The sequence below is a fragment of the Ylistrum balloti genome, unplaced genomic scaffold (genome assembly GCF_031769215.1).
Source record: "Ylistrum balloti isolate Yb309-2 unplaced genomic scaffold, AGI_CSIRO_Ybal_v1 Utg370054, whole genome shotgun sequence".
Lineage (NCBI taxonomy): Eukaryota > Metazoa > Mollusca > Bivalvia > Pectinida > Pectinidae > Ylistrum > Ylistrum balloti.
The window spans coordinates 48615-76169 of NW_026782105.1; the positions used below are offsets into that span (position 1 = coordinate 48615).

Genomic DNA, 27555 nt, shown 5'->3' on the forward strand with positions numbered 1-27555 from the left:
CTTCTAGATTTCCATATCTCCCAGTTCAGCTGATTTTGAATCTGTGTATGCTCTTTAAATAGTTCCTCGCTTTCCATATGTCTTTGCCATGTCCATTCTGACATTAGTAATTATTTAATTGTAAAACTCAGATATGCTTCATAAACACCAATGAGATAGATTTTAAAAGATAATAATTCTGTAGTAATAAGACCTACATTATGCAGACCTATGCGTGCTAATATGTCATCGCTAACTTCCCCCAATACACAAACAGACAAGTGCACATGACTTCTCTGTTGTGGTATCCAACGTGAAAGTGCGTAAAATGGACCTTGCCATTTCCTAACAGTCAAACATTGCTATTTCTTGAGAAGTACTGGATGAATCTTTCTTAAATTTCATATATAGGTTTCCTTTGATCCCTAGTTGTGCTTGTTTGATTTTAGGTCTTCTCAGAAAGAGAAAATAGCTTACAGTCGACCATCTTTGATTTTGACTTCGAAAGTTTGTTATGCTATTTCTTGCAAATTACTGCAGATATCTTTCTAAAATTTTATGGAAAGGTTCCTCTTGGTCCCTAGTTGAGCTTTTTTTATCAGAAAAACAAAATGGCCAACAGGCAGCCATCTTGGATTTGTGCCCGTTTGATTTTGGTACTGATCAGAAGAAAGAAATGGTTTCCAAGAGGTCATAATGGATTTGGCAGGTAAAGATTATCATCTTTATTTCTGTAAAGTGATGTTCAAATTTCTTATCATTGAGAGCAAAAACAAAGAAGAGAAAAGATCCAACTTTCAAAGAGCTAATAAAGTCAAGAATTGTGGGCAACAAGATCCCTCTGGGATATCTTGTTTCTTACTTCAGTGCCTGTGATACTCCAATGTACATGATTTATAGGAAAACAAAATTTCAATGGTTTCAGAGATGGTTAGCTGTTGGCACCCGTACTGCTTGATAAAGGATGTGCATGGCCAAAATTCTGGCAAAAATTGACAAAACATAATGGTGCTTATGGAAACACAAGAACTTGCAGATCCAATCATGGACTCATTCAAGATACCTGCTAATTCTGAGATAACTGGTTATTTCAGTTTGTTACTTTGCACTTTGCATCCATGCTTATGACAAATACTTATCATTTTGGATATAATTAGCCAATATTGCACTCTAATACATCAGTGACCTTTGACCCTTTGACCTCCAAAGTTAATCAGAAGTGAAGCTTGGATCCATGCATTAAATATTCTCAAACATATACAAAATACTAACAATTTCCATGATAATTAGAACAAGGGCTGTTCCACTTTGCAGCATCAAGGGTCATAACTTTGTTAAAACTTGATGGAACCTAACAAAGGAGACACAACTATGTGTCCTTTAGCATGTGTGCAAAGCATTGTTAAAATCCATTCATAATCCTAGGATGGATATGTAGTACAAAATTGTGTCTACAGACAGGCAGACTGACAGACAAATGAACATGCCTATCTCCTCTATACCCTACTCCGCTCTCCTATTAACTTTGTTATATAAATATGGTGTAAATATCATGATACTAGATGATATGAACACAAACAAAAGGAAATACGTCAAATGCTTTATTATTTCTGAAAACAATAATTCAGACTGATTTCATATAATAAATGGTATCAGGAAAAACAAATTGTTTTATTATACAGCAAACTGATCAAAAAAGATTTTAAAAAAATTAAGATATGCCTATGCACCACATTGACTAAATGAACATGTCTTTTCACTTCCATGATAAGGGGTAGGGGGTGTAGTCATAGCAAGATCTTGTTTTAATATTCAAAACATTTCAATATTTCAACAGTAAAATCCAGTATGTGAACATCGTTAATATTTAGGGGTTACTGTTAGACTCTGTACCCCTGGAATATTTCATGGCAAAATTGAAGATTCCACGTGTGAAACCTAGTGTATCAGAAGAGAAGACTGGTTTAATCCTTTGATGTACATCAAACAATTCTAGAGGTGGAAAATGGAATGCTGTACTGATTATTTGCAGACAATATCAAACAATGTATCTGATTGTATCTGTATGATTGACCTCCTGTTACACACTTATGGTGTGTCTGGAGTGATTAATAAAACTTGAAAACTTGAAACTTGTACTGACTTTGGGGTTGGGTATTTTCCCTTTGCAGTCTTCAGAAGAGTGTGTCAGTCTGTGATTGGTCAGTTTTTTTCTCCTGATACCCATTCTAGACCAAACAAATTACTTTGCTTGTGCCTTCAATTTTGCCAGGAAATATTCTAGGGGTGCAGAGTGTGAACTTGATTGAAACCCCTGGAGTACCGAGGATGGTGTGTAAAAAGCAGAATCAAATACTACTTATCCAAAAATAAATAAAAGTCAGCTAAAGAACTGAGCTACAAATATTACAGCAAGAAGATATTGGTTATGGAATTAAATGACGTGAAAGACACACGAGCTACAGAACATTATAAATGAAGGATGAAAATTATCAGCAGAAGGGTGCCTTAAAGCATAAACTACAGGAGAATTAAGTTTTACAAAATCAGATACAACTTCAGTATATATCTAGAAAAGCAAAATCCACTGAGTCAGTAAATACCTTCCAACCTTTCTGTTATTCACAGGAAGCCCAGATCATAGACCATACCTGTGCTCTCATGATTGTGTTCTTAGGCAGGACACTTTATCTGCTCTGGATAATAAAGCGCTTAATTTTCTCATTTTTTTTTTCAGTATCACATTAATGTATAGATATAACATGTTAAACTGAAATTAATTTTCACTCTTAATAAAATCCCTATCATTTCACATGATATCAGCTTCCAGCATGTTAGATAGCATTGGTAAATATAGATAAAGTTTTCTGAAACAGGCTATAGTCTTTTTAACTTTAAAAATTTGGCAAATTGAGATACAGCTCATGTGACCCGGCTTCACTTTACCTGACACAAATCACATGTTACAGATAGTACTGTAATACATGTAATATGTGTTGTACTAATATGGAGATTTATCATCATTAAACTGATACAACTTTCAATTGAGTAATAACATACATGAACTGGCAAATATTATTGTGAATGAAATTGTTTTATTGGAGTCAAGGACCTGTCAGGATGGTTATCACTAGTGATTAGATTAGGTTTACATCAAGCTCTTTTGTTTTTACCATGAAAGTTAACATATGATATGTAGAGAAGGTAGTATATGTACAGTCAATGCATGGTCCCCTTCAAGACAGATAATTTTGAGACAAATTTAAAAAAACTCTTAAAATCCCCCTCCCCCCAAAAATATTATAAAAAAATGTTAAGAAAAAGCAGTAATGTTAATGAAACATGTACATCTAAAGGTGGGGTTTCCAGCAATGCTAATTTCCCATTGAGGTCTGCCTGAAGATCTTTTTCACCCTTCAAGAACACTCACTGATACATTGCTTTGTGCCATCAAAGTTGATTCTCTTGGCTTTACATTAAATCAAAATTAATAAACACTTGCAAAATGAACTAATAATGTAACTAAATTACTTAACTATGAACGGCGATTGTAATAAAACAAACAAAAAAAATATTATGTTAATGAAATAGGAAAGTTTGAACCATAAACTAAATCCAATATCAAGACAATAATTATGCAGCCGATATTCTTCATTTTTATGTGTTTAGTGGGGAAAATGTCAATTTTTTGTGAACAAATGACATTTTGTATATCTTCCATATTCAGTCCATTCAAAATTATTGAGCATATAGATAGCTTTATCTCTTACCCAAACCCTTCCAAAAGATAAAAAATTCAGCATTTGTGTAAAGTGTTGAAGCCCTAATGACTTGTTGAACAATAGTGTACATAGAAGACACCCTGTTACACTACAAACCTCAATGTACACATGTCAATTATAATTAGATGTTAAATACAATATATTACATGATCGATAGTTACTCCACAAATCTACCAACAATATATTATATATACCCCAATATCATCAATTGTTCTTTTGACATTACTTTCTACATTTTCTACCAAGACAGAGACTTGAAATACCTTATACAGTACCATTCTCAAAATGACAGGTAGATGTGTAGGTGAAGGTTGTAAAGTTGTCTTCAGGAGAGACATTAAAACCAAGAAATCTGCTAGAAATATAAGACTTCCCCAGTACAACTGGTTGTTTGATGTTATAAAAGCAGATGGCGATATTTTAAGAATTATCAGAAAAGAAGGCCACAACCTGATAGTCAAAACATTGGTGTTGATAAAGATATGTGGCAAAACATCCCATTATTATCCACAGAGGATCTATTTTATGGCCAGTCTCCCCATGCGAAATGAACACTATGTATGAAGAGTTTCAATCAAAAACTCGACTATATTGCCCAAGTGTGCAAAACACCAACTCATCTTTCATCCCAAGCTGTTGTGTCCTAGGTCCTCATGTACTTGTTCATATCATCTCATAGAGAAAGACCTTAACCCTAACATTGAAGTCTGCACTGATGAAAGAGAAATACTGACTTCCCAGCTACCTACTAGAACAAAGGAAAGCATCAATGATCTTTTGGAGATATCACATAAGCTATCAAAGCAGGAGTCTTTTTCTCAGCGTTTCTCCCCTGTGGATGATGCAGATAGTAAAGTATAGACTGGCTGGACAAGAGCACAGTTTCTGAAAATTCTTTGTTATTGTCTATTCTCTATTAGCACTGGTATTTACACTCCCAACCACAAGGATACACTATTGTTGTTTTAAGTAAAACTGAAGATGGACATATCAAGGAAACAGTGTTCAACTCTTTTTACTTCGAGCACAACAATATGTTCTCGGAAGCATTTCTTGGCCAGTGGATAACTGTCACACTTGAAGGTACATATATCTTTATGCCTAAAATTTCTGATCGCAAGATGCAGAGAATATCCTACTGTGGCCATAATAAGCAGAGCTATTTGAAGTTCAAGGCATAGCCCTTCCTGATCATTACATTCTGGATACAGTAGGACCTTTTCCTGGAAGTGATAATGATGCGAAGATTATAAAAGCCATCATGGATTGTCTCTCCTGGTTTAAGAAAGATAAAAACGGTGGGGTGGTACTCATATGGTACTCATATTTGGGTTCAAAAATTCAAAAGTGATGTGCTAAATCAGCATTTACTGACTTCAAATCTGTTATTTGTGGTAATAATTCAAACAAAATAAGTGAAAAGCTTCCAGAGTAATGCAGAAGAGAAGTATCCTTTCAACAGAAAATGTCAATATTGCTGTTTAAATAAAATCATGATGACAACTATGCGGTAAAAAAATGTAGTCCAAAAAAAAATTCCACAAAATGTCTTTTGGTAAAAAGTACAACTATTGGTAATGAAATATGTGTATATCAAAAACGCAAAAGTCTAATATTATATTAGAATTTATTTTACTATAAATTATGTCCTACTTTCAGTCAAACATGAGTTTCATACATCCTTAATAACAAGAGTACCATGAGGCAGAACAATATAAGCCTGTCCCATGCCTAAGAAAATTTGATTTACAACACAACTTCAGGTCATGGCAATTAAGCCATACCTATTTCAAAATAAATCACTGAGTACTGAGACTAGAGATATTTGAACAAGATAAACATTATGAAAACAATAAAAGGGCATTACTCTGAAAATACAGGGTTACATGTCAAACCCATAATATATGTTAGATCACTTAGATTCTTGTACCACAGTTAATTTAGTATTAGAGAGCTTGACTTTCCAAGTAATGCCTATAATTGCCAACAGAAGGGACATAACTGCTAAGAATAATTGCAAAATTCTTTTAGTGTGGAACATTTGTGGGAAATTTCATTAAAATCAGCCTATAAATAAAGGTAAGAGAGCACTAACAAAGCAAAGTTAAGAGACGGACAAACAGATACTGCAGCTTAGATTTAGATAATACGACCCATTCTTGACGGGTGTATCAAAAAGTGCTCAAAAACATTTCAATATCTAAAAATGTTACCGTAGTTGCTACAATTGGTTAAAGGAATATTCCACACCATTATGGATTTCATAGCATGCTTTTGACAAAAACTGTTAAAAATCATCTACTTAATGTTCTTACGGAAATTGTACACCTCAAATTACCATTTAAACAAACATCTATAATTTAATTTGCAGAAATTCTTTATAGATCTAGCTAGATCTATTTACAAATGTTTGTACAGGCCTCATTGTGTCATAACAGGTTTGCATTTTTATAAGCCAAACAGAATGAAATATTTGTTAAGGTTATAAAATCAACAGAAAATAATTCTAAAGAAGTAATAGAATTGCAAGCACAACAGAATTTTTAGTGAACAGTATACACACTGTGTATTTATCTAATACTTTGCATAAAACTTTTGACCTTTCAGTTCAGAATATCCTGACCTGCTATATTAAGAAGATATGGCTGAGAATATTCCCACCAATTTCGCCTTTCCAAACTGACAATAGGGGAGATATTTTGATGCTAACAATAGTTTTGAAAGTCATTAAAGTAAGTTTTTAAAAGGCAAAGAACAGTCAGAAATTTGCAACTTGGGTGGTAACTGATATCAAGATTTGACATACGGTTGCTTCATTTGTAACAATCACTATCATATTGATATAATTTAGTTACAAAAAAATCAGGCAGAATAAGACAGAAGTCAATCAAACTTGTCAATTAACTTAAAAACTAAAATCAGTAGATGTAGATGTAGTCAAAATAGCAATGGTCTACCAGACATATATAGATGAAATGTCGAAATTAATTCAGTGAGAAAATCATGATGGACTCTTAATTCAAATGTCAAACTCTGTTGCCAAGCACATGTCTTAGAACAGGTACCATGTTTGTTGATTTCTTGATTAGTCTGTTTTCTCCAAAGCCTTTAGTCTCTCCAACAGAGGGGGATGTGAATAACTCCATGTAGAATACAGCCAATCCACAACAGGAAAGCCCAGATTGTCTTTGTTTAGTTTTATCAATGACGATTTTAGATCTGAAGCCTTTTGCATTTTCTTGGCAAATGCATCAGCTTCAAATTCAAATTTACGGCTGAGGACTGTCATACAGAAGGATAACACCTGTAAGTAAAATAATAATATAATATTCTACCAGTAGGAACTTATCAAAATATACCATTAGAAGCTAGAAGTTCATAACCGTGCCATGTCTGTGAACAAAATGAAGTCGTTTTCTTAGAACAAGCTGAACAACACTTTATCATTTTATTTTGTTTTTTCTTTAAATTGGAAATTGCAATGCTCTGCACAATTACACAAGTACAGCCATATGTGGCATCTAAGAAATGGTAAAATTGTACTTATGAGTTACTGTGAGTGCATATTTAGCATGATATATTATAACAAAAACCTACTAGGTTTCATCCACATCACACATCAGCTGATATTAATGGAACTTCAGTACTAAAATGATGAGCACATCTTTTTTAACATTCCATAAATCAAACTTTATACAAAAAAGGAACATACTAAATATCAAGTACATACTTGAGTTTACATGTTAATTCAAACAGAATCCTAAGACACACAAAACACTGGTATGACAACTAACAGTCTATGTTAGGTTGTGAAAATTACCTCGTGATATGGAGAGAAGATAAACTGAAATATGATGAGCATCCCAATGAGGACTGGTCGACTGTCAAATCCGAAGGCTGTGTACAACACTGTCTCCTTAATCAGTAGGGCAAATATCAGAAAACACAGAAATGTGTTTACCTGCCAAGAATTTAAACATAACATGTATGAAAACTGTAGCCAATATTATTACCAGTTTTTGTAGGACATTTCAACCTAATTAAGAAATCTTTTTAAACAGGTAAAAATATTAGAAACATAATTTATTCATTACTAGCCATAGAACTTTTATATTCAATTACTGGTACCAGTATTTAAATAGCAAAAACGTATGAATATTGCTTATATACTTATGATCATGAACGAGATCTGTCCAGTGTCAGAAAAACTTATTCAAATGTTCTTTAAAATGAAAATCTGACCATTCTAGATTCTTGTCACATCTACATCTCAATTTTACCTGACTTATCACAAGATTACTAATGATATGATTCATTTTCCAGTGCCCCAACTCGTGAGCAAGTACAGCTAGAATCTCATCATTAGTACAGCCCTGTTTCTTGTGCTTTCCCTGTTTTTCTTCTTTCTCCTCTGTTTTCTCTTCAGTTTCATCTGAGTCCTGAAAATGAAAAACATAAATGTTTAAAATATGATAAAACTTCCACAGTTTTGACTGAAATGACATCCAATGATTTTCTTGGAATCCTGTAAACAAGGGGCAAATTCCAACATCTCTTTCAAAAAACAGTGCCAGCCACAATAGAAGTAAATTTATATGAGTACATTGCATAAAAAAATGAACAATATGTATGTAAAGAGTCATCCAATGTAAACATTACTTAATATGACTTCATTTCATAATAAGATTTGCTACAAGGAGTCAAAATGATTATAAAAAGTTCCAGGGATATCTTTAAAGACAGTGTACAACATGAACACTTAATGCTCTTTGATAGCTCACATTTCTCATAATAAATTTTTCATTGACATATAAAACAATTATGATTGTTTATTGATAAATGCTGAAGATTAAGTAACATAAAGAAAAATTTATGTTATGAAGAATTAAATCAGTAATATCAAAGTCACTGCATACAGAAGAATGACGTTAATTCAATTTCTGTAACTGCAATGAGTTCATAAATATTCTGACTGTGTAAATGTCACTGTAGGAAATATAGGGTCCTGTTAAAAAGTAACATAAAGAAAATGAATGCTATGTGGAAATGTTACGGGTGTTTTAACAGTTATACAATAACAGTAACACAAAAGTCACTACAACTTCTGTACATACATGTATATAAGTATTTCTCGTGTGAAAGAATTTGTATCCACGACTTGACCATTAGACTTAAAAATAAACCTTTATATCAATATCATCACATACTTCAGATTTTTCTTTCTTTTCCATCTCCTCATTATCTCTGTCTTTCTCTTCGTCTGGAGATTTGTAGCCCTCTATCAGTGTATCAAACAAAACAATCCTTTTGTTCTTGAAGAACCCATAGAAGTAGGCATTGCTGTGGGCAGATCTCTTTGAGCCTAGAAAGAAAAAATGCTGCAATTGCAAATATGCAGTGGAACACTCAAATCTATCACAGTCATCATTGTAAGAAAAGCATTTACATCAGTTCAATTTATAACAATATTCCTTGGTTTGGTTCCTAATTACTATTCTTTTCACCTCATCATGTCCATAAAGTCATTCACAGATAACTGCATATTGTTCAATATCACACATTAATATGATATCTGTCTAAACAACAGTATGCTATCAATGGAGGGAGGGATTTTCCCCACATGATGTAGGCAAGTGATTGCAGTTCTTTTTACCTTCCACAACGAAGAGCTTTGTTAAAGGGAAGTCAATGCTGGCAGCCAAGGCTTCAATCCTTGAGCGGAGTTCTCCATCAGGTAGTGGAGTAAACTTATCAAACAGTGGAGCAATATAGTCAGCATAGATTGTGATCAATAGCTGTAAATGGATAAAAAAAACATTCAAGAAAATGGAGTTTCAGTGGGTTTTGTTCTCAAGATAACTGCATCTCAATGCAAACATAAGTTATAGACCAGCCCTACTTCTACACTGTCATTATGCTTTTCTGATGGCTTAAGATGTTTGATTGTTTAAACAAGAAAGAACAATATACCCACATTTCCCACTGTGGTACAACAATTATATAGTACAACTTTTCTTTGCCATGAGTTATCTCCCTTCTGAAGTGCTTTCATTCAAAAACAAATTCAAATGGACAAATATATATTTACAGAAATATATCTTGAAACTGTATTGGTTTACAATGGTCTTTAAATATAATTTCTTTTAAATTCATGACAGCAATTAGCTTACCAAGGATATTACGAATGTAAAGATCCATGCATAGATGAAGAAATAGTCACCCCCGATCTGAATAATATAGATCAGTCCGGATACAATAGGCAGGGAGATACACTGCATCACTGTGAACTTCTTTATCTGATCCTTCACAAAAAATGCAGGTGTCTGCAAAATAAAAAAAAATATGGAAGTAAGACCAGGTTTCAGGATTTTTACCTCCGAAGGTTGTTAGGCGAGATCAATAAGTGATGAAATGTACTGTGTGATTATACTAGCTACATGTATATGTCATCATTAGAGAGCATGAACCCTTGCAATTATAAAACACCGAAGTCCTTTCATCTAGGAATAGCATGTGTATATCAATTTCAACAAACCACATGTTATTATCATAAATATTTTTTTCACCAGAGCTTCAGCAGTTTTTGATGCTCCATCTACACTTAAGAAGTCAAAATTAAAATTTTCTTAAACTTTCCAAAACAGAAAGTCATTTAAATGAAAATTTTATTAAATGAAATCTCATAAGGACCAATGCTGTACAGGAGAAAAAAAATGTAACATGTTCAATGGGCATGTATCACTCATTTATTCTAAAGCTAAAAAGAGGTTTATTTTGAAAACTTTCTTTTTTTCTAATTCCAAACATCATATTCCTTCTTTACAATTTAAATGTATGTGTTGGAGGTTAAACAACAAATAATTAAACAAAACTCAGTATCTCTTTGATTTTAAAAAAGATATTGTTTCAAGATTTTGATACATATGAACTCTGTCACCTTGAATGTTGCTCAAGATAATTTATTTGAACAAAATTAATGTGGTAGCCCTTCACCCCAGCATGACCCATGACCCCTTTTTCATTGATAGGAAATTGTGGTCAATGTCACATCCTGTGACCATGAAAATGGATTATGACCTACTGGTCAATTCTTTCTAGCATACTTGGTAGACAGTCATTCCAGTCCCAATGTCATTACTCAGAACCTCATAGCTATTGAGTAATTAGTCTTAACTCTAAACATCTTTGAGCCCTGTGATCTTGAAAATAGATCAAGGTCATTCATATGAACAAAGTTGGTAGTCCTTCATCTTAACACACTACAGACATAGATGATAGCAATATCAACCTCCTGAATCTCTAAGTTATTGAGAAGGATTTGTTTAAAGGAATTAATTGACATCAGAAGGTTGTCGGAAACCATACCACAACAAATCTTCACTTACACTTAGGCTGGTGAGCTACCTAAATATAAAGAGCAAATATGACAGAGTCCTTAGAGATAATTAATGACTTGCCTGTTTGTTGAATCCATGCTTTTCCTCTAACACAAATGTTGAGTACACTGTCCATGGAAGGGAGGTAACTGTGGAGAATATGCTGGTCATGAACAGAAAAACCAAAGACTGTAGGATCTGTGGATAAAGAAAACAGCTGCTACACAGTATGTTTTAATGTCAGAAAATGCACATTTCTGTGCTCAATTAAGAAATTCATAGTCAAACCACTTGTTTCTTCCTTCCTTGTATAATTATGCTCTTTTATACAACTAAGTAAGTCAAGAGTGTAAAAGGCACTTTTATGCATAAAGACACACATATAAGAGCAACATTGCAAGAACTTAGCAGAACCTCAACAACTGTCTCAAGATACTGGGCTGACAGCAATAAACTGATCATAAATATATCTCCTTTTAGTATGTATTTCCACGTACCTCATACTCCGCTCCATATCCAAATCTGTTTGTTATCTCTCCAGCATACCACCAAAGGAATGGAAACCCACCGAAAATCAAAATCAGCTACACCAAAGAGCAAATAATGTTTTATTAACAACAAGGTTAGCAAATACATCTTTCATCAGTCAAAGTGGGGATAAAATTAATGGATATATAGTCCGCTATATCAAAATTTCTTTATTGACAGATTGAATTTCAATGACCACAAAAATAAGAAAGTACATTAATAATTAATTCCTTTAATTCCTGTAGATAAATATGCTGTAAATATTTAGGTATGACAATTGAAAGTTCAGATCATCAGTGATCCACTGCCAAGTAGATAACAGGTTTTATAGAGACGATAAGAAAAAGAAAATATCTTACAGTGGTTTCTATTTGAGAATACACTCCTTGCCAGAAGCCAAAAGTACTTTTATCCAGCTGATAAAGGCGTGCTTTGGTGAAAGTCTCTTGATCCAACACATGTTTTAACTTATCCGGTACTGTCTCTACTGTACGAGCTAAAAATCTCTGAAAATGTAAGAAATGGAAAATTTTACACTGCAATGACTTTTAAAGATATACCTAAGATGTGATGTTGTTCAGTAAGGTAGCCATCAACTACTGAAAAAAAAAATCTCCAACTTAAAATGACCCTGCCTGGTCATCAAGTGATTAACCCAGCAAATTAAAATGCCAATTTTTTGTTATCAACGTCCCAAATCAAGATCGGTGACATTAATGATAAAATGCTGTTTGGCATATATATTATGAAATGAAAAACAAACCACCAGTAATTTTTGAGATTTAGGTATTTGACTTCTGTACTCATGCTTTTCCTGTGGGACTCAGCAAAATTTTGGGAATCCACCATGTCTCTTAACAACAGGACTCCTCAAAATTTTGAAAACAGTATTCTGGATTCACTTAGAAAATTCGACTGAAATTGCTGAACCTCAAAATTTTATGTTAATGGATAATATATTCAGTTGTAAGGTACAACCATAACTGTCTTGGTGGAAAAAGAGTTCCATTCAAAAAAGAAGTTATGAACATCCAAGGATTTGAGAGGATGCACTGGAATTAAGTCCATCGGTTAAAGCATCCTCTCGTTATAGAAGGATCAATTTTCTCCCCTGAACTCTAGACACATTAACGTACAAATTAGTCCTAAATGCTTTTCAAATTACAGATGAAATGGCATATTCCCAATAACTAACCTGACATGTACATGTATGTTATAGTTTATTGTTAAAAATACATTTGCAAATACCTTTTGCCAAAATTGCCAGCCAAAGTAAAATTATCACTGATCTCTATTCCTAGTATATAGTTTTCTGTGTTTTTCTGATAAAATATATTCCATTGTTATCAATGACAAGATTAAATAGTACAGGTACAGAATGTTATAGTACTTTGTACAAAAATTAGACAACAGACTTTCTAATTACTTGTATGCACCGGAATTTGGACATTTGATAGGTGAAATATAGCATCTGGTTCGTGCGTTCCGAGTTCAGAAGAGAAAAAAATCTCTTAAAAGAGAGGATGCTCGAGTTTCAGTGCATCCTGATCCAATGACTTTCCCAACCAGAATGTCCAAAGGAGTTCCCAATCTAAATAGCTCAGTCAGTAAAAGCGTTGGCCTGTATAATGTCAAATGCAGATCCAGAAAGCATGGTTTGATGACCCCATACCATGGTGGTTTCTGTTTCTCAGAAAGCTGAGAAAAGGACTGTCTGTGCTGACGTGATTGTGTACTTCGGCAAGACACTTCATGCTCATTGCTTTGGAATGACATGTGACTGGCCTCCCATTTGTTATTACTCAGGTAGCCACTAGCTTTTACATTTTAAGAGGATACTCTGCCTCAAAATGACCCTAACTGTTCATGAGAAAATAAACCTGGCAATCCAAATATTGTAAACACGGGCTACATTAAGTCACTATATAACAGTCTGAAGTTCTGACAGAGTTGTGGTTATATACTAAAACCCCACTTACTCGAACTTGCATTCCTCAAATACCCCCTATTTGTCAAACTGCCCGCTCCGTCCCTACCGTTTCCTTATATATTCTACGTTATAAAACCCCGGATTCCTCGAACTGCTATTCGTCGAATACCCCCTTTTTGTCTAACTCATATTTATCCCCGTTCCCTAATATTACCATAGTATATTCCCATGTTTTCGTCGAACATGTAATCCACCTGTGTCACACTTGACTGCGTTAACGTGAGCTGATCGGCTCTGATCACTGCCATGTGTTTACACAGGTGTGCGACATGACAGCAGCCAATTAAGGGATTAACAACAGGTTTACCTACCTGTGCTGATACTTCACACCTTATGCAGTAATTTTATCATTACCTTTCTAGTACACACATGCTTTAGCGTGACTTAAAAAGTTGAATAATATTGTAACATTATACTGGAAGTTTTATTTCAGTAAAACCAAATTACGAAATGACACACTAATAACGGAACAATTTTCTACTGATGTATCGTTGTAACGGCTTTCCCCCCAAGGGGCATTTATACACTTTTAAACAATGAGTTTGTGTTCGCATTTTTCTATGGTTAGATTCACATATCTTTGTGTCCGTAATTAGGCCTATCTAAACAAACAGTACATATAGAAAAATAGTCACTGAAGCCGACACGCCGCTACTCTCTGTGATATTAGTGATAACAAGCATTAATTAAAAATCAGAGTGGGTATATGCGAAATCACAGACTTAACTTCAATTAATATAATGCAAATGTTTTTAAATTGATAATTAGCATTTTAATAAGAGTAACTCTGGGTCATTATCTGAACAAGCGTAATTATGAGTACCACAGTGTCAAAATGTTGAGGAGATCGCTAGAGTATTACAGGATAACGCTACCATGACAAATCATTCACAACCTCTCTCACAATGATTTCTAACTTTAATGGCAGAGCTGAGCAATCCAGTGTTGAAGGGCCCAGTGATACTGGGAGGGCAGCTCGATCAGCTTCTCCAAAGTTAGGGGTGAAGAGGAAAGTAAGTGTCAAGCCAACGGCTGGCTGAACCGGTTTAAAGAGAGGCACAATATCTCTTTTTGACGCGTTTGCGGGGAGGCTAACTCAGTTGACTCGAACTCAGATGCCATGAGTAGCTGGGATACCCCACAAAAGTCCATCCTCAGCAACTACGCCACCCGGGATGTCTTCAATGCCGATAAGACTGGCCTATTCTTCCACCTTATGCCTGACAAAACACTTGATTTCAAGGGATCTGCCTGCAAAGGAGGAAAGAAAAGCAAAGAACGCCTAACTGTGATGGATGGAATAGAGAAGATGTCCCTCCTTGTCATCGGGAAGTCCGTGAAGCCCCGATGCTTAAAGAACATCCACACTCTACCGACCGAATACACATCGAACAAGAAGGAGTGGATGACGTCAGACCTCTTCACAGAATGGATCCAGAAACTCTACAAGAAATTCCAGCATCAGAACCGTCAAGTCGCCATGATAATTGACAACTGCCCTGCCCATCTCCATATCAAGACTCTGAAGGCCATCGACTTGTATTTCTTGCCACCTTACAATACCTCGATTACTACTTACTATGACCAGAGACGTACCATCTCGGTACAGACTATATCTCACACACGATCTACATTTTGACCAACCTCTGATTACTCGAATACCCTGTATTCCTCGAACTATTGACACAGGCCTGAGGGTTTTACTGTATATAATTACCCAATAACGCTGTTTCAGGCTTTTGGATTTGTTACAAACCATAGAATATACTAGATTGAAACAGGGACGTATATATACGTCCCCAATTGAAATAAGCTATTTTATATACTGTAATAACAAGGTTATTTACAAAAATTCATAAAATCACTGTCATATTCGTTGAAGTTCGTAACTATATATCTTTGTAGAGCAAATATGTTGGTGTAAGTAATTTGTAATAAATTCCTGCGATATGGCTGGGAGGAGAGGGGATATCTGGCGTTGTCGACGATTTGTGTGATATGTAGGTAAACATCTGAGAATATGTTTGCTTATATTATCATTATACCTGTCTCGATGATAGATATGACTCCCACAAGTATACAATCCACTGAAATCCAAGAACAGCCGCAAATATTGTGCTCTCAGAAACCTCCATGATGCCGGCTTTGTAATCATCACCGTAAGTGCGGCGCTTAGAAAACTGCACAAATTTAAGCGTAAAAAAGACACGGAATCATTTTAGATAAAAATGTTAATATTGACAAAAGTAAGTACTTTAGATATAGAAAACTTCGGTTTATGCACTGGTATGCCCAAATAATATTATTAAATTAAACTATGTACCAAATGTTCTTTCTGCTTTCTATCTTTATTTCTAAAGAGAGAGAGAGAGAGAGAGAGAGAGAGAGAGAGAGAAAAGGTATAATCAGGGACGTATAATACAGTAATAATAATAGTATTATACGTCAGTATTTCAAAGAAATGTGCTATCAATAACTAGAATTAGATATCAATTATTCATATAATGATTAGAATTAATGTTATAAGATAAAGATAAGATAAGATAAGTTTATTTCCGGTTCAGGACGTGAAGAGTGTATTAGTATATTAGACTCAATAATGCATGTTTAGTTTCAAGATTCTACAATAAATAGATAAATTATGTATGTCTCTCATAAAACGATGTTTCTTATACAGTTAATTCAATAGTTAAGTTATTTCAGCTCTGGAGTTGAAGGAAAGTTCTTGGTTCTTCCAGTAACAGTTTAACTCATTTTTACGCCTATTGACAGTTTTTACAATAACAATATGGTCGGGTAATTTGTTTCCGATCGATGCTGATCTCATGGAAAAAAGTTTTTGCGTGGTCTAGTTGAAGCTCGTTTTGGAAAATTTGTCTTCGAGTTGACTCACCGACTGTGGCGTTGAGTGGCCTCAGCTCATAGTTGGACCGAATTGCAGCATTCCCGGTCATACAAGTTCAAGCATTTCTCCCCTGACTCTCCTGACGGCTGAAGTTGGTAGGTTCAGTTTTTCCAATCTCTGGCTGTGGGTAAGATTTTGCATGCCAGCTAATCATATAGTTGCTCTTTTTGAACTTGCTCAATTTTATCAACATGCTTCATCTAGTACGGTGCCCAAACTGAGCCCACAAAGTCCAAGTGAGAGCGTACTAAGCATTTACACAATGGGATAAAAGATTGTTGATCCATAAACTGAAATGTCCTTCTGAGAAATGCAAACACGGAGCTGGCTTTCTTTACTTTTTCGCTTATATGATGACCAAATGATAATTCCGAGTCTATGATAACTCCGATATCCTTTTCCTGAGCCCTAGTCTGCAAGGATTTCCCCTGGAGTTGGTAGATTTGCGTGAATGTTTCCTGTCCTCTGGCTGTTCCATTATACAATCTGATGTGTTTGCGCTTGTCAGGATGCATTTTAAGTAGCCATGTGTTGCTCCAATTTGTCATGTGATCTAAATCCTTCTGCAGGCTAGTAACATCCTTCTCGTCTTGTACGACTTTAAAAATCTTATTATCATCTGTAAAGAGGTAAATGTTTGAATCAACTACACTCGGAAGGTCGTTTACGAAGATTACAAGTACAGTTCCTTGGGGTTTCCAGATGTCACCTCGGCCCTTTTGGAACCTTCGCCTTTTACTGTCACTTTTTGTATCTGACTTTAGAAATGCTGCTATCCAGACAACTATCTATTCTGGAAAATTATATGACTGCAATTTGCTGATCAGGCGATTATGTGGTACCGTATCAAATGTTTTTCTATAGTCCATATATATACAGTCTATTTTGTTTCCTTTATCTAAAGCCTTTGTTCATTTATCCAATACTTTCAAAAGTTGTAGGGATGTTGACCTTCCTTGTAGGAAACCATACTGTCTATCTGAGAAGTAAACATTTTTTCATAGGACTATAGTTATCTAGTGTTATCTTAGAATCTACATCTAAGTCCGTGTTGTTATATTTTAATATTTATTGATACCAAATAAAAAATAAATCAAAGAAGTCATTGATTAATTCAATAACATAACCACAGATACTCTAATCACTTGCGAGCACTCATGCATTCCTTTATTTAAGTTCAATCTACGTTTAAAACAATACTGGAATACGGATGTTAAAGCAACATATACTGAGACTTCCCCTGAGCTAAGGAAGAAGTGCATTATTGACGTTCAGTAGCCTTTTTATCGTCATTGCAAATTTGCAAAATGCGCTTTCAAAAATACCCATCGTGATGCGTATGAGAGGTATTAGCGCCCTCTACAACAAAAGGATCTATCTCAGGAACAATGACATTTTGCCCACGCACCAAATTATAAAAAAGTGGATGGAATCTGTAGCACATTGAATGACTACCAATGAAATAGGATTGAATAATTCAAAATGTCCATAGGGCCTGTGCTACGACCCATTTAGTGTCGTTACCATAGGAGTATGACTGGGTTCAGTTTTTCATCTGAAAAAATATCAAAACCACAGCGTAAATTACCAAATGATATACTGTCTGATTAACAAGGATCAGTTTGACAATATGGTGGTAAGTATATATCAAAGTTTTGCAAAATAAAAAAAAAAGACCACATAAACTATTACTTAATATATCAATATCACCAATTTACTTCTTGACAATAACCTGAAGGCCTTGAATATTCGCCCTAGAACATACCACTAAAACATTGAAAGCAGCAAACTGTTGAGGTTTTACTGTGAAAATTATCATATAAATGTGTTACGGTTAAATAACTGACTGGAATCAAATGGGAATTTAACTATATGATACATATATGTACATGCAAAACTCCAAGAGAACTTAACTAGGTCACGAGGTCAAAAGTCAAGGTGATATTTTAACTAGAATGTATTTTATTGGCAAATATTGTCTTTGCAAATATTAATCAGTGCTCGACATAATCAAATTATCATAAGTTGTAGATGAATGATATTTAGTCGAAAGACTGAACGTGTTATTATTGGAAATTGTGTAATCCAGAAAAAGAAGGATTAGTTAGCTTCAATGATTATATGTACTACATATTATCAAATTTCTAAATAAACATGTATTGTACATTACAAAAATAATCCTTTACAGTACTTTGATTTTATTAACGCGTCGTTCTTCTCTTTTTTTTTACTGACCAAAAATAAAATATTTACAGTAGATTAAGGTTTAGTGAATTGTTCTAGTGCTAATAATTTGCTGGGAATTCGTTAAAACTAGGTCAGTCTTTCTCTGGAGGTTTCTTTCGTGTATGATTTTGCTAAGTTGAATATGTCGTTCATTCAATTCCTATATTTATTTTGCAATGAACATTGTATCACCACAAAGTCATATGTTCTTATTGAAAGTGATACACTTTCAGTGATAGAGTCACACAGACCACTATGCTTAACTTCCCAGTGCTTTCACTGATGACAATGATAAATGTCTTAACAAAAGATTTAAATCTACAACTAAAAATAAATAAATAAATAAATAAAACAAAACATGATAATCAAGATTATATTTAATGGCGTGATATTAAGTACAATACATTATATACAATTTGTGTCTATTTACATATATAGACCCCGTCTAATAGGGTCAAGGTTATTTGGAAATGTCGGCAAGCAAAACTACCTGGCAAAATGGAATACCTGACGAATTCGGAAATATAGGTAGAAATGGCTAGGTAGATATTTCCCTGTCAGGTTGAAACACGCTCTCGTCTCTAATGGGTACCTCAATAACTATGCCGAAAACAAACGTAAGATCTATGTGGCGGTCTACAGTTACCTTATCCACACATGTCTTTTGATGTTGCCATGTCTCGTACGTTGTGGAATTTCTACATTTACATCACGGCGTTCACTTTCTAAACATTGAAAAAAAAACCGCTTTTTTATGTCTTCGATCACTAGCGTACACCGTACCGTATCTAAAATTTCCATTCAAATAAATTTCAAAATATTTAGAAAAACATTTACACTTTTAATGAATGAATTAAAAATTTACATCATAGTGCTGCGTTTAAATTTCACCCCTTCAAAAATTCAATTCGCCAATATAATCAGGGATGTCTTGATATTCACTCGAACTGCAAGACTTTTGAAATATGTTTTTCTTTTTCTAGAGTTACACCCCTTGTTACTATAATACATACCCACAAGTGGACAGTGGGTCGAGAATTCGTGCCAGATTTCAGTGTCATATATATACCAAAACTTGTAAACATTTTTCTTATGATTTATAGCAAGGGGGATTTCACGTTTACTATCAGTGACGAAGTTATGACAAAGAAGTGGAATTCCTAGTAATGTTTAGTAATGGCGGATAGCAACATGCCGAACATCGTAACAAATAGTCTCGCGCGCTGTGCAAACAACACGAGTCTGATTGAACGATAACAAGCGATTAGTATCAGTGTGACAAAAGCTATAAAAAGAAAAGCTAAACATTATGCACTACATGTATCTATGAACACAACAAATACAGCATTCAAACTTTATATATAAATCATCATCATTGCGGACTAAGTCAACTAAGTCAAAAGCCGTAATATAAGACTTGATAAAATGATATGTCCCAGTATGGACTTAAGAATTATGTCTCTGTCACATCACTCATAATTCATTATATAACACACAAGAGATCCCAGAGGGATCTTGGCGCCCATCATTGTTTGATCTTTATTTGTTCTTTGAAAGTTGAATATTTTCCCTTCATTTCTCTTCTATGTTTTTGCTCTTATTGATAAGACATTTGAACATTCCTTCGTAGAAAAAACAATGACAATATTCACCTGCCAAATCTAAAATGACCGCCTGGAAGCCGTTTTATTTCTTTTGATCAGTCCCAAATCAAACGTTCACAAAGATGAAATTTGAGAGACATCCATTCAGGACTTCTTAAGAAATAGCAATAACAATCTGTATTAGGCAAAATCCAAGATGGCCGCCTTCAGGCCATTCAGTTTTTCTCATCAGGCCTTAAATCGAATGGCTAAAAACTAAGGACCAAGGTATATCTACATACATGATTTTTAAGAAAGATCCATACAAGAGTTCTCAAGAAATAGCGATAACAAACTTTCAAAATAAAAATCCAAGATGACCGTCTGTCGGCCATTATTTTTTCTGAACAGTCCCAAAATTAAATGGACACAACTAGGAATAAAGAGGAACTTTCACATAAAATGTGAGAGACATCCAGTTCCTCTTAACAAATAGCGATAACAAACTTTAAAAGTTAAAATACAAGATGGCCACCTACCAGACATTTTGTTTTTCCTATCAGACCCAAAATCAACTGGACACAACTAGAGACCGAGGGTAACATACACATGAAATTTAAGAAAGATCCATTGAGTACTTTTCAAGAAATAGCGATAACAATCTTTCTAGTCAAAATCCAAGATGGCCGCCTTTCGGCCATTTTGTTTTTCTGATCAGTCCCAAAATTAGGTGGGCACAACAAGAGAACACGGGGAACATACATATAAAAAATGAGAGAGATCTATCTTTAACTTTTCAATAAATAGCGATAACAAACTTCATTGAAAAATCCAAGATGGTTGCCTGTTGGCCATCTTGCTTTTTAAACAGTCCCAAAATAAAACAGGCACAAATCGGGACCAAGGTGAACCTACATATGAGACTTTGGAAAGATCCATCCAGCACTTCTCAAGAAATAGCGATAACAAAAATTGTTTACGGACGGACGGACCACGGACGCAGGACACAGAGCGATTTGAATAGTCCACCATCTGATGATGGTGGGGTAATAAAGATTAATATTTACAAACAACATTTGTTATGTTAAAAAAAATCACAGAAATATCTAAAATAACAAAGTGGAGAATAACAGAAATAATAAAACAAAATCAAAACCTCACATTTTTGGACACATGTTGTCTTTTAAGGATCCAACTATTCTCTGCAATGTAGTGAGATTATCTCATATTTCAATCTTATAACACCTGACGTTTAACGTCCCCAGTCCTTGGATTAAAGTAACGCAACGTTGTCTTGATTTCTTTATCCTACAAGTATTGCACTTGTCGGAATCAGTACTTCAGTTTGCTAGAATTACTTTTCTGATCTATCGAACATTCATTAAAAATATGACTTGCAGCCTAATTAAGCAACTTCAGTTGTTGTAATGAACGACTTTATTTTTCGAAAGTCATTGGAACAATATTTTTACTCGGAGCAGTTATTTGGCCAAACACAGTGTAACGTAAACATCAGGTCAACAAGGGATTGAACAACAAACTGTTAAAGTTTCAATAATATAAATTTTCAAGATATGAAGCAGAATAAATAGAATACTTAATTTAGGTCTTAAACTATAAGTTGTATTTGGTTCGGGACAGAAAGATAAAAGTAGCTTGCCTAAGGCTCACCACATTTTGCTTTTTGTCAATACCGAAGTACATTTTGTGTTTAAGACAACGACCACCGAAAGCATTTTCTCAATGTACATATGTAGTAGGTAGCTAGACATGATAGACAGCTATATGGCTGCCGTCGTCGTAACGGTATGGCATCGAGATTTGTACATCTCTAACTATCCGCGATTTTAATTTTTGTTTTAGGCGCGGTCAAAAGTAAGAATTTCTCCCTTATAAAACGCGAAAGTTTGTTGGTCCATGCACGAGTCGGTATTCAGGCAATGTTTTACACAATCTACAACACCACGGTATCAATTAATGATACACTGATGGAAAGATAAGTGCCAAAGCGACTGGCGGTCGTTCAATTAGTATTGTTATTCTAACAATCAGAAGTTGATGCGCATTTTAGTACATGGTTACCATACCAAAACCTCGTAGAATTTGTCGTTATGACCCTATCAACAGGTAAACTCTGTTCACTACTGAAATGTCAAAGTTTCTACTCCACAATTAAAATACAAGTTGGTTGTAGTCCATGTTCATGGCGTCATAATAACACTGAAATTTTGTCCACCTGTAAAAAAATTTAAAAAATGAAAGTTAGAGAAGTAAGTTATTCTGCAGCGGAAAGTAATTTAAAGCGGTTCGACAGTCCAAGTTCTATTTTTTGTTATTCTATATCGAATGAATGTTGCTATGGTAATATATATTGTTTTATATCTGATTTATAAATATTACATGGTTATTAAAATGCATGTTTTAATGTACAACTTTATAAGTGGAAACCCATCGACGATTACCAAACAAATTAGTTCCCACGTCTAATAAAGCACATACTTGCTATATCTTAGTCTAAATTCTCATGTTTACGTGTAGGTAGCGCTAATAACACGAGGAAGTTAAAAGATAAATACACGTAGAAATTTTACATGTGGTTCATACAAAAATGGAAAGTTACTTGAATACCAGGTATTCTGTTAATTTCATTTACGTAAAAAGACAGAACATAGTAATTATATTTCTGAAACGTGTCTTTCTAGATGTAGAATAATTTACATATTAACCGAATTTTTTTTTATCTGAACTGGCCCATTATAAGATAAATCGTTGTCAAAAGAAAAGAAAAGACAAAAACAACTTATTGTGATGTTCAACATCAGTTTTGAGGGTGGGTGGTGGTGAGAAATGATGCTGAAGAAATATTAGGTACAAGTTTGCTTTCGGGGTCTATATTTTCACTTTAAATCGTTGTATTTTTTTTAAAAATCGAAAATCTTTATATGGAGTATTAATTTGTGGTAATACCATACATACTGTTAAAGTACATTTCTCCTCAAACAAAGAAAAAAAATTAGTCTTGTGTTTATCTCTCCACTTATATAATCACGTGTATTATCGATGCCTAAACTAAAAATTTTTATCTTACCTCTCCAGTCCTGGTAATCTACTGTGCACTGACCTGTAAACTGGCGCTCTCTGCATCCATAAAATTGAATTAAATAATAACAACTTTTAAAACATTTGACCCGTTAAATGTGGAATGTTTTTTTCCCCTTTTCGACGATATTCACAAATATTCCACTACCATTTAATTAATGATTATGCTATTATACAACACTGATTTAAAACTATGCGCCTGCAGATGAAATATACAATTAGAGTCTCTGTTTCATTGTGAGGTTACAAAAGCAGGACAGTATGATTAAGCTATTTTATTTGACTTGAAGATAATTGATCTACATTATCGATTAGTAGCAGGGTTGTTGATTGATTATTTCTCATTCTCTCACACATAATAAGCATTATTAGTAATTGGAAAATTGATCGCCTTTATACTTATAAATTAATTACTTTAAAAGTCCTTGAACTTTCATGATTAAGTATGTCTGAGTGTAGGAGTGGCAACTATATCATGCAATGTGAAACATTATGATTCTTATACACCAACATATACTATAGTGTTAAACATGATGCATAATATCATTAATCAAGGAGAAGTTAGAAGTAAAAGTGTGCCATACAGATAATCCAAACTTTTGTCAAGATTTATGTCACGTGTATTTTTGCACAATTGATGTATTAAAAATTAAGCTTTCTGCAATTGATTAACGATGTCAGAAATAAACAAGGTTACATTTATTTTTGAGATTTGAACAGAATCCGCTGTAGATAACTCAAGAATGATTCAGCTTTTGATAGAATGTTAATACATGTAGCTGTGTTGCCATTAGCTGTCGCAACGGGCACAATGTAGATTCTTTAATTCATAAATGTATATCCAAGTAATTATTGTAACTTGTTTTGAATGACTATACATGTTTTAGGAGACATGGAGGTGCATGCTTGTAACTGATTTTGTTCACAATTATCATTTGTTAATAATACTGTACGTATTTAGAGCTTGTTGATAATTTTGTACATATGCCTAACTTGTTAATAATACTGTACATATATGTAATTTGTACTTTTTTATAATTTGTGAACTAGGATTAAGGGAAATTGCTTCCCTGCCAGTTAAGGAAAGAAGACATATCATCATTAATAAATCTTTGTACATCAAAATTAATGTTAACTATAACAAAGAAATTTGTAATATCAGCTAAAATTTTAATGTTTGGGTAATAATGAAAAGCTGGTTACTGAGAAACACCTTTGTTTTTATTGTTAGATAAGTAAATTGTTTGGCTCTACTGTAACTAACACTAAAAGTACTATTCTCATGTACGTCCTTTTATACAATCTCTGACATTAAACAGATTATGTAACTTGCCTTTCTAGTACTTTTGAATTTGTGCAATAATCCAAGATGCCATATTCTATCAAAAGCTATTTATATCACAGAAGACAATATGTATTTATTAAATATTATAAATTATACGGTATTATAAGTTTATATTGATAAGTTGTGAAACTGTGGAATCACCAGTCTGAATTCCAGATTGATGTTCACAAATCCCAAGATCATTATGTTTTATATTACATGTAAAGATATCTATCAATGCGTATCCCCGCGTGATCAAGTCAGAGAGAGGATATTGTGTTATTTCTGTCCCTAAAGTAACACATATCCTTGACAGTACTCTAGCGGTTTTCATCAAGGGATTTGATCATATCAAACTTCACACACTTAGAAAGTACCATTTCATTTTGGAATTTAAAAATTACAAAGTCAAAGGCAATGTCATATTTACTATTCAAAGAAAACCTGATCAGAATTCTGGTGGTTTCATTCTCAGACGGATTTCGATCAAACCTAACATTCTTATAAAAGGCTATAATGTCATAGATCAGTTCAAGGTTGCGGGGTCTAGTTAGGGTTAAGGTCACTGTTACTTTGTTTTCGGAAATTCTTGTCATCACTCTAATGACATCATTCATTGAGGAATTTTATATCAATCTTGAGATTAAGTAGACGTTGCAAATTGTATTATGATAAAAACACGGTATCTCTCCTTCGCCTTTAAATTAATTTTGATACTGACAGTATTTTATATATGGGGTACTTCCAGCAGACATACAAACCATAAGTTATCTGGTAATCTAGCGTATCAGAGGACGGAATAATTATACTTTTGTTGTTTTTAAGGAAGTTGTATTGGGTTTTGCGTTTGTTTGTTGATTTTCATAATAGACTTGGAAATTCGCTAACATAACCTTGTAGGGACATTCTTTTCAAGTAGACAATTTTGGAGTTTTCTGAAAATGATTTGTTTGGCTTGACGACAAAGTGAAAAACTGTCATTCCGACTGTTTCTACGGTTTCATGCTTTTAATTCTAGCTTTCTTACAGAGTCTGTGTTATTGTCTTAACTTAAATTTGATCGATCAAAGGTATTCACCAGGATGTGAAGTGATTACTTATCTCCAATATACGTTCTGACAACGACTTGAATATAGTGAACCACATGTTTACCTTCATCTTGTTGTTGTTGTTGTTGTTGTTGTTGTTGTTGTATCTTTCTTGTAATCTGCAATTAAAATACACGTGTTGATTTCGCCTTATTTGCTTAGGTTAAACAACATGTTTTTGAGTTATTATACAATACAATGATGCTGCTAGCAAAACAGACTAGTATAATCGGTTGTTTCTTGTATTATATTATAATTTTATGTATTTCGTAAACGGATTTCCCGTCTACTCTACCTTGCCTATCTATAGATTTCATGGCAGACATACTATTCAATTTCTGTTCATAAGAGACACGTTAATTAATATTTCATATTTTGGCGAATTTAACAGATTAACAAAATCCTTGCTATAACTAAAACGAGTCATTCTGATTTACCTCTAGGACATTGTGAATAAATTCCGTCCCTTTTTGGTTGATAACGTGTGCACATGTTGGGAACCATCGCGCATGTTCCCGAATGGGATCATATTGCACGCCCAACATCCGAAGTCTGAGAGGACAGCGATAGCATGTCAGCCACAAATTACGATCTGCAGCATCGATATGTTGGTGCATGTTTTATTATCTCTCATTAAAACATATCTTAAACCAAAATGATATAAATCATGTCACAAAATACAACTTTGATGTAAATAGAGAATAGATGTCTTCATTTTATTGTTCTATATTCGTAATAAAAGAGTCATGTTATAACAGATATCGTTAAAAATAATAGGATTACTTCAATCAAATTTTAAACTTAATGATGTATCCAGATAAAAATCTTTGAAATTCAGCAAGTAGTACAATACTTTTGCATAAGAAAATATGTGATTTACCTTGCTGGTCAATTTCAGGTTGCAAATAAAAACCTCCGTTTGAAAGTTTCCCGTTGAATTGGTTGTCATTGCAGCGGTTGTCTTCCATAAAGGTACACATTCTCTTTTCAGGCGAATGATATTTCAACGCAACGAAAGCCGGAGTGTTCAAACAGTAGTAGCTATAACCTGCTGATGTCAATTTGTTCTCATTCTTCTCGTGAATGTACCTCTCAAATGTCAGGGCCTCACGTCTTTCTTTACAGATGCTCTTATTGCAGGGACATGCATCGACTGGTGCTATTCTTAGACTGCCCGGAGCTTTATAGAAGTCTCGGTCGATACATTTTTGCCTTGATTCCAACAAATCGTTATTGTTCTGTATTATAACAACTGGCCTTTCATCTTTGTCGGCTGTATTACCTCGCGAGACCAGTCCAGGAAATTTGGTATTTGCAACGTCTGACATTGTTGCCAACTAAACTTATTTTAAATCAAAACCGTCTGCTAAGTGTGATTCTAACCTTGCAGATTTTGACTGGCGCAATTTATCGCCGTTCTTTGTGCAACAGCAGTCAAAATAAAAATAATGTCTTGTACAAGAATTTAATAAAGCTGGGAAAAACCATGCAAGTTGTTATATACTAATATATCCTATATGTTATCACCAACCAGTCCGTGATCCTCACTGTCAAAGATTCCGTAGAAAGAAGAACTGGCTAGCAGACAACGATTTTTCCCGACAGTTCTCAAATAGCGTAATTTTGGAGCACTCAACTTACAGAACAATCTATGATGCATTCTTCAAAGCATCTG

At 34.1% G+C, this 27555-nt stretch overlaps 1 protein-coding gene across 1 annotated transcript; it reads right to left on the reverse strand.

Annotated features, from left to right (window-relative positions):
* Positions 1 to 1566: 1566 nt before the first annotated feature.
* Positions 1567 to 15790, reverse strand: LOC132549331 (CAAX prenyl protease 1 homolog). The gene is made up of 10 exons (XM_060213257.1): positions 15701 to 15790; positions 12025 to 12171; positions 11635 to 11721; positions 11219 to 11335; positions 9932 to 10084; positions 9415 to 9556; positions 8969 to 9123; positions 8042 to 8200; positions 7582 to 7722; positions 1567 to 7065 (listed from the first exon to the last, which is right to left on the reverse strand). The coding sequence occupies exons 1-10, from the start codon at positions 15788 to 15790 to the stop codon at positions 6847 to 6849; spliced, it is 1410 nt and encodes a 469-aa protein (XP_060069240.1). The 3' UTR covers positions 1567 to 6846.
* Positions 15791 to 27555: the final 11765 nt, after the last annotated feature.

Bases quoted from the DNA above. Each gene is read 5' to 3' on its own strand.
- LOC132549331 (XM_060213257.1), bottom strand. From the start codon at position 15,790: ATGGAGGTTTCTGAGAGCACAATATTTGCGGCTGTTCTTGGATTTCAG. The intron at 12,172-15,700 runs GTATAATGATAA...TTACATTTTCAG, and splicing joins CATATCTATCATCGAGACAG to AGATTTTTAGCTCGTACAGT. The intron at 10,085-11,218 runs GCAAGTCATTAA...TTTATTTTGCAG, and splicing joins AGCATGGATTCAACAAACAG to ACACCTGCATTTTTTGTGAA.